The sequence below is a fragment of the Colobus angolensis genome, unplaced genomic scaffold, assembly GCF_000951035.1.
Source record: "Colobus angolensis palliatus isolate OR3802 unplaced genomic scaffold, Cang.pa_1.0 Scaffold83, whole genome shotgun sequence".
Lineage (NCBI taxonomy): Eukaryota > Metazoa > Chordata > Mammalia > Primates > Cercopithecidae > Colobus > Colobus angolensis.
In genome coordinates this window covers 1371436-1382925 of record NW_012122154.1, presented here as the reverse complement: position 1 = coordinate 1382925, position 11490 = coordinate 1371436, and the positions used below count along the sequence as shown (strand labels likewise).

Genomic DNA, 11490 nt, shown 5'->3' with positions numbered 1-11490 from the left:
GCAGCAGGAGCCACTGAGGCTAGACCGCAAGCAGCGCGGTGCCCGGGTTCATTCGGTCCGCGCATGTATTCGGGGTTCCTCGAGGGGCTCACAGCCGTAAGAGACAGACAGGTAGAGCGCTGTGGAGGCTGCAAAGTGCTCTGAGAGTTTAGAAGCAAGTGCTTTGGGATTACCAAGGAGCGGGTGATCAACTGAAGGTCTGCAGGGCGGGTCAATTAGGGTTCGCAGCATTCTGGGTAAGTGAACTATTACTAGGGGAAGAGCACTCCAGGCCATGGGATGGCGGAGCAAAGATCTCCTCTGGAAGTTGACAGGTCGCTGCAGGTTTATGAAGAATTGGGGTGGGTGGGGGCAGTGCCTGATGCTGGATGGCTCTAGGGGAATGCTGAGGATTTTGACCTTCCCACCTGGTGGGGAGCCTCCTTCGGAGGAGTTGGAACTGGGAAGCTCATTGTTTTAGCCTAGTGAGTTATTTGCAGTGGGGTGGACAGAGTGGGGAAGAGGGAGGGAGGTTGGAGTGACCTTTTTCTAGAACTCTGATACACAGCCGACCCTCATCCCTGTCTGCCTTACCCTGAGAGGTGAATTGAGGAGGTTCCCTGCAGGAGGAATGTGCTGTTGTGGCACCCCAACCTCCAGACATGGAGGTGTGAAGTCCAGAGGCCTGGGATGGAGCTCCAGTCATATTTAACTCTGAGGCCTTGGACTGGACACTTAGCTATGAGCCTGTTTCCTCATCTGTAAAGCGGGAATTACAACCCGGGGAGGAGGCTAGGGCAGGACAGAAATGGGTCTGAAGACCAAATGAGGTGCTGGGTGTGGAGGCCATTCAGAGAGGGGGCTGGACTGCTGCTGTGGATCAAGGGAATGTCAAGAGAATGACCCAGTCTCCTTTCCAGACAGCACAAAGTCACCCAGAAATGCCTTCCAGTCCCCTCACAATTGGGTACACTGCTCTTCTGCAAAAGGCCTAGGGTGCATGTTGATTTGAGGTCCCAGCCCCACCAGTGGCTGCTGGGAACTCCTCCGCCCCAGCATCCTCCATGCAGCACTGCTCTGTGCCACCCACCGTCTGCCTCTGACATTCACTGTGAACCCCAGCCCCAGGGCTGCTGGGATGGTGTGCGAGTCACATGCACACACACGTGTGGCCGCCTGACTCCTGGCTACACTCAAATGAAGGGAGCCACAGCCCCCACAGCTGCCCCCGAATGGCACCACACAGCCCTCAGGTCTAGAATTCTGTACCCCAAAAGGGTCAGGTTGGGGGTAGGTCTTCTTGGATAGCATTTTGCTGCAGAACAGCCACCTAAGTGTCTTGGAGCAGCCATGGCTCATTAGCCAACTGCTTCAAGAGGGTGGGGTGTGGTCAGAGGTATGAGCAAGCCAGACCGAGTACAGGAGAAGAGGCTGCCCCCAAAGGTCCAACCGAGGCTAGGGCAGGGCACAGAGCAGAAATCTTATGAAATAACATCACCCTGGCTGCCACCAAGGGACAAGATCTGGGAAAACCACATCCTGTTATTTTGCCATAATGGGAAAAGACAGACAGACAGACATACACACACACAAGCACAGAGACACACAACCTGAGGCCCATATCACCCATGGATAGTGGCAGGTATAGACATCAAGGCACATACATACAGACTTCCCCCCACAGTTAGACCATGTATTCCATCTACACATGAGATGTATATACATATGGAGGTGGTACTGACGCCAAGATACACAGATACCCATGCTGGCCGGGAGGCAAAGGCAGGCACACTGGCCACACAAGAGCATGCATGCATACACAGATGGGCACAAGCAACAAAGACATACCTGTGTATACATATACCCAGAGAGACAGATGCACATGAATGTGCAGACCCCTACAAATGCAGATATAGACCAAGGACAGCAATGGGCACACAGCGGCACACACCTTCACAAAGATAGATGCATGTACACAGAGAGCCATATGCAGATGCAGACACCGGTGTGCACACACACTCCCCTTACAGAATTAAATGCATCGGACTTAAAAGAGCATATCTCCAGAGTCTCTCTGCCACTCTTTCTCCCACCCCCCTACCCCCAAGTCACAGGGCAGACGATAGGGTCCTCCCAGAGGCACATGCCTGCACACAACACATCTCAAATAATGACACTGCCATTTCTATCATGGATAAAACCCAAACTCTGCGAAGAATATGGGAGTCCGGGGAGAGAGAGCCAAAGTGGGGAGTGAGAGGCTGAGCCAAAACATACTTCATGCCCTCTCCCACCGTGGCCAGGGGCTTCCTCCCCACATTCTCCGGAGTCCCTGAGCCACTTCTGGGTCATCTAGCACTCAGGATGTGCAGACTCCCCTAAGCTGGAGGAAGACTCCAAAGCCCAGTCACAACAGAAACTCTGCCCCCAGTCCCACTGCCTCCAGGCCTTTGCCCCCAAGGAAAGGGTTCCCCCAAACAGCCTTTGATGGGTGATGGCTGTCTCCCTCAAAAAAAGCCAGGCAACCCTCTGTGTGGAGAGGTGAGCTGGCAGACCATGGATAAAGAGGGGGAGGGGGGCATTGATGTGGACCCCAGTGCAGTGGCCAGATCTCAGGGAGGAGGCACCCTGATTTCCATCTCCCTCTGTCTACTTCTCTGTCTTTCTCTGCTGCAGTAACAGCTCCCTCTTCACTCCCCTTGGACGTCTCCCGCTCCCCTGGCCCCTCAGAGGCGGTTAAAGGTGAGGTCTGATACACGGAACCTTTGACACGGGCTCCTGAATAGGCATCTTCCCAGATGTCCAGCACCCCTGTTTCCTGCAGGGTGGACCTCCAGCTCCCCACCATTCCTGCCCCTCCTTTCACCTTTGTTCTCGGCCAGAGTGGGGGCTTCCCTGCCCAGCCCTGGACCTGGGAAAAGGGTTGAGAGTAACTGGCTACTGGTGTCTCTGACAGACAACTTTTGGGGGCCAACTATAGCAGGAAAGGATTGGGCTGGGGAGAGGGGAGAGGACCACCCTCACCTAAGCCCTCTCCCCACTTCCCAGCCCAGGTGTCCTCAGCACTCACCCAAGAGCATTCTCTGCCTTTGGAGGCACCGCGGAGCGCAGAACGAGGAGCAAATGAAACCCAGCCAGAGTGACAGAGGGAAGGGGGGGATGTGAGGGACAGGAGGGGAGGGCGCGAGGGAGGGACTCCTGGTTCTGCCTGGAAAGCAGCGTCGTTCCAGGGCCCTGTCTCTCTTTGCCAGGAAGGAGCTGCCCATTCTCTGGTTTCCCCCATCCCAACCGCAGGTAGAAAGAACAGGGCATGCTTATCCCCCAGGGGAGAAGTATGGGGGCAAATGTGCAGATCAAGAACTGAGGGAGGGTATTGGGGAGCATCCCTCAGCCCCCACTCCCGGAGGATTCCCTTGCCTGGGGTCTCTTACACTGAAGCAAAGGGTTGGAAGGGCTGACTTTGTCCACAGGGACCTCCAGGGAAGGAGGAGCTGCTGGCCCTGCTCTGCCTGCTGGATGGCTCTTGACGTCCTCTTGCCTCAGGACTTGCTGCAGGAGGCCATTCTCCTGCCCAACCTCACTCATCCTCTCCTCACCATCCCCTTATGTTTAACTGCTGTTGCTGAAGAGGAAACTGTGCTTCAGAGAGGTGTTGCCATTTTATCAAAGAGCATTGGCCATGTGAGGGTTGGGGAACGGGGATCCAGGTGTCTTGCCACTGTTAGTCTACTACCTGGACCCCTGGATCTGTTACCTGGGCAATGCCAGGAAGGAGAGGAGGGAGTTCATCTGATCCACTGGAACTTCTTTTTTTTTGAAACAGAATTTCACTCTGTCATCCAGGCTGGAGTGCAGTGGCAAGATCTAGGCTCACTGTAACCTCTGCCTCCCGGGTTCAAGCGATTCTCCTGCCTCAACCTCCAGAGTAGCTGGGATTACAGGTGCCCGCCACCACGCCCAGCTAATTTTTGTATTTTTAGTAGAGAGGAGGTTTCACCATGTTGGCTAGGGTGATCTCGAACTCCTGACCTCAAATGATCCACCTGCCTTGGCCTCCCAAAGTGTTAGGATTACAGGTGTGAGTCACAGCACCTGGCCTGATCCGCTAGAACTCCTGACACCCTTCCCCTGCCCACCCCAAATCCCCCAGCCCGGTCCTTCTCCCCTCCATTCACTCCTTCCTCTCCCTCTTCTTCCTAAAAGCTGGCTCTTTACTGACCTGAGCACCTGGTGGCTGGGAGGGGGTGGAGTGCGGGAAGGAGGCAGCCAGCCCACAGCTGGATCCAGTCCTGCATTCCAAACCCAGGTTCCAATGTTAGCCCCCCACCCCCTCAGCATCCTGTCTCCACCAGACAATAACCTGTAATCTCTGGAGCAGCCAACACTCGAACCACAAAGAAGATCTGGGAGGGGTTGGCAGCAGCAGCTCCTGAAAACAGGTTTGTTAGGAAGGGGCTCTGCGGGGAGGAGTTGTTTGTGTGGGGAGAGGAAGGAAACTCAAACCCAGAGCTAATTAACCCACCCAGAGACAGACAGAATCTTTGTCTTCTTCCAGGGCAGGGATCTGAGCTAAGCCCTCTAATTCTCTACCCAGACAGCCTTGCTTTTCCTGGTGGTCCTGGGGGAGGGGGATACCAATGGTCAGGACCACACCTGGGGGAGGGGGATGTGATGACATTCAGGAAGAGTGTGGGGCACTTCTGTCACCTGCCACCAAGGGAGAATAGCAGCAGGAGGCAGAGGCAGGTCAGACTGCAAGAAGAACTTCTCAGTGGCCTTGGGGGAGCACAGTTTCTTTGCAGCATGCACCCAAAGGCCTCAGTATGTGTGCGGGAGGCCGTGACTGGGGAGGAAACGGCAACCCAGGGAGATACTGAAGGCTGGGGGACAGGCTGGAGGGCTTCCGGGGCCTCCTGATGGGACTGAAATTAATCCATCTGCAGGGAGTGGGGGTGAGAAGCTCATCAAGCCAGTGACTCAGGCATGACTTGAGCTCAAGGTCTTTGATCTCTGGGGCCCAGGATGCAGCCAGCGGCTTCTGCAGTCAAAGACTTGGAGAGGGGATGGAGGGACCGATTCGAACAGGAGCTAGGGGAGGTCTGAGGGCACAGAATAGGAGAGCCTAGCTTTGGCCTGCCACTCTGTCCACTACCTGTCTCCCGCTGGAAGACACAGGGACATGTGTTATAGCTGCAGCCATCTTGGCCCTGAAATCCATTATAGTCTGACTCGATCTCTGTTTTCCTGCTCCCCATACTGTCTACCGTGCAGTCCCTGACTAAGGTTCTTCTGGCCATTTCAGCAAGCCAGAGCTTAAGTCATTTCAGAAATGCCCTCCTGTCCCCTCCTGTGTCATGTTGCAATGGATGCCATGGGGCAGGCCCACTGTGAATTGGATGACTGGGTTCTTTCTACCAAGAGACAAGGGAGGGGCTGGTTGGTTTTAAGAAGCTACTCTTCCTGTCCCTAGCCAGATGGCTGGCATCTTCCCATTCTTCAGTTGAGCACACCAAGGGACAGGGCAAGGAGTGGCCATAGGTCCCGAGCACTTGTGGAATCATCTGCTGGGACAGCCTGCCCTCTGGATCATACTCCTCCCCACTCTCAAACATGGCTCAGTTGCTCCTAATATATTCTGTTCTCCTCAGCAGGGAATCAGATAAGAGTGTGAGATAGAATTTAGAGTCAGAAACCTGGGGCTGGGTTCAGTAGCTCACGCCTGTAATCCCAGCACTTTGGGAGGCTGAGGTGGGAGGATTGCTTGGGGCCAAGAGTTTGAGACCAGCCTGGGCAACATAGCGAGACCTTGTGACATGGTTTGGCTGTGTCCCCATCCAAATCTCATCTTGAATTGTAGCTCCCACAATTCCTTCGTGTTGTGGGAGGGATCCAGTGGGAGATGATTGAATAATGGGGGCGGTTTCCCCCATACCATTCTCGTGGTACTGAGTAAGTCTCACGAGATCTGATGGGTTAATGAGGGGAAACCCCTTTCACTTGGCTGTCATTCTTCTCTTGTCTGCCACCATGTGAGACGTGCCTTTCACCCTCCATCATGACTGTGAGGCCCCCCAACCACGTGGAACTGTGAGTCCATTAAAACCCTTTCTTTTGTAAACTGTCCAGTCTCTGGTATGTCTTTATCAGCAGCGTGAAAATGGACTAATACACCCTGTCTCTACAAAAATTGTTAAAAATAAAAAAAAATTTAGCCAGGCATGGTGGTGCATGCCTGTAGTCCCAGCTACTTAGAACGCCAAGGGAGGACTGCTTGAGCCCAGGAGGTGGAGGATGCAGTGAGCTACGATTGTGCCAGGCACTCCAGCCTGAGCAACAGAACAAGACGTTGTCTCAATAAACAAAACAAAACATAATAGAGTCTGAAACCTAAGACCCAAACCCAACTGTGTGGCCTTGGGTGTTACCTAATCTCCCTGAGCCCCACTCTTCCAGTTTATAAAGTGAGACTGGATGTCATCATCTATGCCTAGGGTGGCTGGGTGAGGAGGGAATGCCATGCTGCAGGTGCAAGTGCTTTGTTCAACTCCTAAGCAGATCCTCCATGTGGGGCTGGGGGTAGGTCATTGCTTCTTGCCCAGCTGTCCCCCGATGCCCTGTGCTGGCTCAACATCTGTATCAGAGGTTAGTGTGAGGGGACAGCAAACCTCTGTCTCTTTGCAGATGTCAGATAATCGCTTAAAGTTATTTAGGGGTGTGTGTGTGTGTGTGATGGTCCATAGGGTCATGGAGTTCAGCCTTCTTCTGGGGAAGGTCCCTGTGCCACACCTCCATTGGGAGGAGAGGCAAGGGGGGTGAAAGAAGGCTCGATGCATTCCTGAAGAATGAAAGAGGCCAGACACAGTAGCTCATGCCTGTAATCCCAACACTTTGGGAGGCCGAGGCAGGTGGATCACCTGAGGTTGGGAGTTTGAGACCAGCCTAGCGAATATGGTGAAACTCCATCTCTACTAAAAACACAATATTAGCCGGGTATGGTGGCAGGTGCCTGTAATCCCAGCTACTGGAGAGGCTGAGGCAGGAGAATTGCTTGAACCTGGGAAGTGGAGGTTGCAATGAGCTGGGATCACACCACTGCACTCCAGCCTGGGCGACAGAGTGAGACTCAGTCTCAAAAAAAAAAAAAAGAATGAAAGGGCCTCTTGGGTAGGAGACAGATGGGGGGTGGGCAGGGTAAGTCGGGGCAGTGCTTGGAGGAGGGAGACGAAGTGTGGGTTCCTGCTGCTTCCTCCTCCTGTGCCCCTCCAAGGTATTCAGGGCTCACTTAGAGCTGGGAGTGAGAATTCCAGGAGCCAGATGCTGCTGAAGAAGGAGGCCTCTGACTGAGACCTTGGCGAGGAGGCTCAGAGAGGGGAGAACCACCCCCCAGGCTCCCTCCCACAGATGGCCTCGGGGGATGTGAGCAGGAGAGGGTCCCTGCCTTACTGCCTGTGACTGCCTGTCACTGTGGAAGCGTCCAGCCCTGCAGGCCCCTAATCAAAGTGACAGCTCCCACGGAAAAGTGCCCCTCCTGGCTGCCACAGGCCTGAGACCTCGTGTCTCAATCTGGCATGGCGCCCCGGACACTGAGTGCCTAGGACCAATGCAGCACATTCAACGCTGCCCACACTTAGCCTCGGCCTCCCTGGAATGGCTCTGGCTCTCTGCATTTTCCCCAGGGAACCTCCGCCCGGGAGCTCCACCCTTAGGACTCTGCTCTGTGGAGAGGGGCACACCGGCCTAGTGCCCACCTGGGCAGAGCTGGAAGAGGCATCCAGGGCAGCTGAGGGTCCCAACATGCTTCCCCTCACCCTGCCCCCCACCTCAGGGGCAGTTGCTGGCATCTTTTTTTTTATTTTTTGTGATGGAGTCTCTATCACCCAGGCTAGAGTGCAGTGGCATGATCTCAGCTCACTGCAATGTCTGCCTCCCAGGTTCAAGTGATTCTCCTGCTTCGGCCTCCCAAGTAGCTGGGACTACAGGTACCCCACAACCACGCCTGGCTAATTTTTGTATTTTTAGTAGAGATGGGGTTTCACCATGTTGGCCATGGGCTTGCAGGCCTTTGCTCCGGCTGCTTCCCTGCCTGGGATCCTCTCTTTGTCTCCAGTATCCACCATCAATGTCACCAATGTCACTTCCTGTGTCAATTTACCTCCCCCTCCTCTGACTTCTTTCGTTTCTTTTCTTTTTTTTTTTTTGAGACAGGGTCTCCCTCTGTTGCCCAGGCTGGAGTGCAATGGTGCGATCTCAGCTTACTGCAATCTCCACCTCCTAGGCTCAAGCAATTCTTGTGCCTCAGCCTCCTGAATAGCAGGGACTACAGGTACCCACCATCACAGCAGGCTAATATTTTGTTTTTTTTAGAAGATTAGGTTTTGCCATGTTGCCCAGGTTGGTCTCGAACTCCTGAACTCAGGCAATCTGCCCACCTTGGGCTCCCAAAGTGTTGGGATTACAGGCATGAGCCACTGCACCTGGACCCTCCTCTGACTTATTGAGGCATCCTGAATCCACCTCTAGGAAGCCTGTTATTATTTTGGAACAAACTCATCTGCATGTATAGTTATTTAGATAGCTTTTCCCTGACAGGAAGATATGATGTCTTTTAAAAATGTGAATCTCCCAAAAGCAGATTACACCTAGTAGGCAGTCAATAAATATTTGGTGACTTAATGAGTTACTTTTTTTTTTTTTTTTTTGAGACAGGGTCTTGCTCTGTTGCCCAGGCTGGAGTGCAGTGCCATAATCTCGGCTCACTGCAACCTCCACCTCTTGGGTTCAAGTGATTTGTCTGCCTCAGCCTCCCAAGTAGCTGGGACTACAGGTGTGTGCCACCATACCCGGCTAATTTTTGTATTTTTAGTAGAAATGGGGTTTTGCCATGTTGGCCAGGCTGGTCTCAAACTCCCGGCCTTAAGTGATCCACTTGCCTCAGCCCCTCAAAGTGCTAGGATTAGAGGGACCCATTAGCACCATGACCAGCCAATGAGTGACTTTCGAATCCAGACAGACACATACGCTCCAGAAACACCCATCAGTCAGATACTCTCTTGCTCAGAGTCATGCCTTTGGTGTCCAGCCTGAAATGCTTGGGTGGGGAGAAGCTGGTCCCAGTCACCACAGCATCCTGGCTTTGCTTATGCCGTGACCTCTGCCTGTAATACCCCTACTCCCGTCATCCATGTTCGGAGGCTTAGCCCCCTCTTCCTTCACAAGACTTTCCTGGTGTCCCCAGGGACTGCAGTTTTGCCTTTGTGCCCTGAGGGTATGTCCCATGTGGCAACCACAACCCTCATCTCTTTTCACATCTGTCTCCACCCAAAAGACCCACTCAATCTTGGGGAGGGTGGTAAGCAGAGAGATTGGATCTTGCTTGTCTCTGGCCTACAGGAGTGTGTGTGTGTGGAGCGAGAGACACAGTGGGTGCCCCATGAATATCACCAAAAGAGAAGACAGCCCCTCAAGAGGGTGTCTGAGGTCAGAGTGTAGCCTCCGGCAAACCTGCCAACCTGGGCTGCAAGGTAGGTTTCTGTCGGCCTCCCCCAGGAGCCAGGGGTAAGTTCCCACCTTTCCCACCTCCCCACACTGGGCCTGGATGTGAATCTGTTTGCTCTGCCAACAGCAGCCTGGCCGGTTCTTACTTTCCCTGTGGCCCCTGTGCACCTGTCAGCTAGAATCACCCTCATGGAGGCATTCACCCATTTCCCCCAGAAATCTGCCTTGCAGCCAGCTGCCCCTTCCAAGCTCATAGCCAAACCTCTGCAAAGTCACCCCAGCTAGGGAGAAGCAGAAATCCTGGCAGGGAATCCAAAGGAAGAGGGGCCTCCGCCTTGTCCCTGGGTTGGAGTGCTGTGTACCTTGCTGACCTTGGCCTTCAGAGACCACAGACCTGAGCTGGAGCCTGGGACCCCCAGCCCGCAGATGAGGTCCTTGTCTGAAAGCCTGTGGCTACCAGGAGGCTCCAGGCTGGAGAAGGGCTGCTTAGGAGTCCTGATCCCAAAAGATCCCACAGGGGGAATCCCCAGAAACAAAGACCCAAGAGGCGGCCTAAGGACCCACAGACTCCGAGAGGTCCCACAGAAGGGTTGTCCAGATACAGAATAAAACTTGCTGGCATCAGGGGGGCTTCAGACCCTAAGACCTCATTGAGGGCACCCCAGACGCAAAGACCCCCATGGAGGGAGGCCACAGACCCAGAGCCCCTCAGAGGGGCCCAGACAGAGATCCTCCCCAAACCAAATTTGTGGGAGCAGCGCTCCTCCACACTGACCTGGCCCTGAGGGGCTCTTCCCCAAGCTGAGCTGCCGAAGCCGCCTCTGGTGGGCCCGCCCCCCACAGTGCACCTGGGCCTGGGCCGCCGAGTTCAGCTGGATGTTGCAGACATCGCAGAGTGTGTACGATGGCCGCTTTCTTTCTCGCTTGGGCTTAGGTGGTTCTGGGGGCCGAGGGGGACACTCAGCAGCTCCAGATACGGGGGGCTCCTTCTCAGCCGGTGGGGGTGGGCTCAGCGGCCGCTTCATACCTGAGTGGATAGAGAGGGAGACGAATGAACGCCAAATGGTTGTGAATACTTAGAGGGAGCAGGAGGGGCTCAAGACCGGGAGACGCAGAGCTCTGTATCCGCTGTATCCCTCTGAAATGCCCCAGCCCGAGGATGATGGAGGGGTGCATAATGGAGTCTATTTCAAGCAAAGCAGCATTAAAACTTGGGACTCTTGGAGGTGGCTCACACCTGTAATCTCAGCACTTTGGGAGGCTGAGGTGGGTGGATCACCTGAGGTCAGGAGTTCGAGACCAGCCTGACCAACATGGTGAAACCCCATCTCTACTAAAAGTACATAATTAGCTGGGCGTGCTGGCACATGCCTGTAATCCCAGCTACTCCGGAGGCTTATGCAGGAGAATCATTTGAACCCCGGAGGTGGAGGTTGCAGTGAGCCAAGATCGGGCGTCATTGCACTCCAGCCTGCACAACAAGAGCAAAACTCCGGTTCAGAAACAAACAACAACAACAACAACAACAAACTTGGGACTTTCTGGAAGGATGTCCAACATGTCTACACACGGGGAGGCCAAGACACCTGGGGATTCAGAACATAGCTGCAGAACATAGCTCAGAGAGGGCTGCAGAACATAGCTCAGAGAGGGGAACTGGGGTCTTGAAGGAAAGGTGGGCACTGAGGGAGAGGCAGCAGCAAGGCCAGCTGAGTCACATTTGAGGAAGCGAGAGTCCTGTTCTCAGCTCCACAGCAAGCACTGGCAATCCTGTGACAGCCAGGCATGTGGTGCTTACTGGAGACGCAGCAACCACCAGCCAAAAACACAACCTTCCTTTGCCCTGCACCCAGCAGGGTGACATTCACAAATGGTGACAGTGTGTGAAGCCATCCCAACCCCTGCTCCACGTGGCTCCAGATGCCCCCTGCTGTCTTGGCTACTGAGGCCAAGGCAACAGTTGGTGGTTTCGGTAGAGACCTGAGCTCTGCCGCCTGGGTCTGCTAAACACAGCGC

The 11490-nt window shown here is 54.4% G+C and overlaps 1 protein-coding gene across 1 annotated transcript in view; it reads right to left on the bottom strand.

Moving 5' to 3' along the window:
• The window catches only part of ZNF385C (zinc finger protein 385C), a 43334-nt gene that overhangs the window by 24688 nt on the left and 7156 nt on the right, over positions 1-11490 (bottom strand). The window contains exon 2 of the mRNA XM_011929737.1: positions 10250-10501. Within this exon, the coding sequence (XP_011785127.1) occupies positions 10250-10499 (250 nt within the window). The 5' untranslated portion in view covers positions 10500-10501. The remainder of the gene's footprint in view (positions 1-10249; positions 10502-11490) is intronic.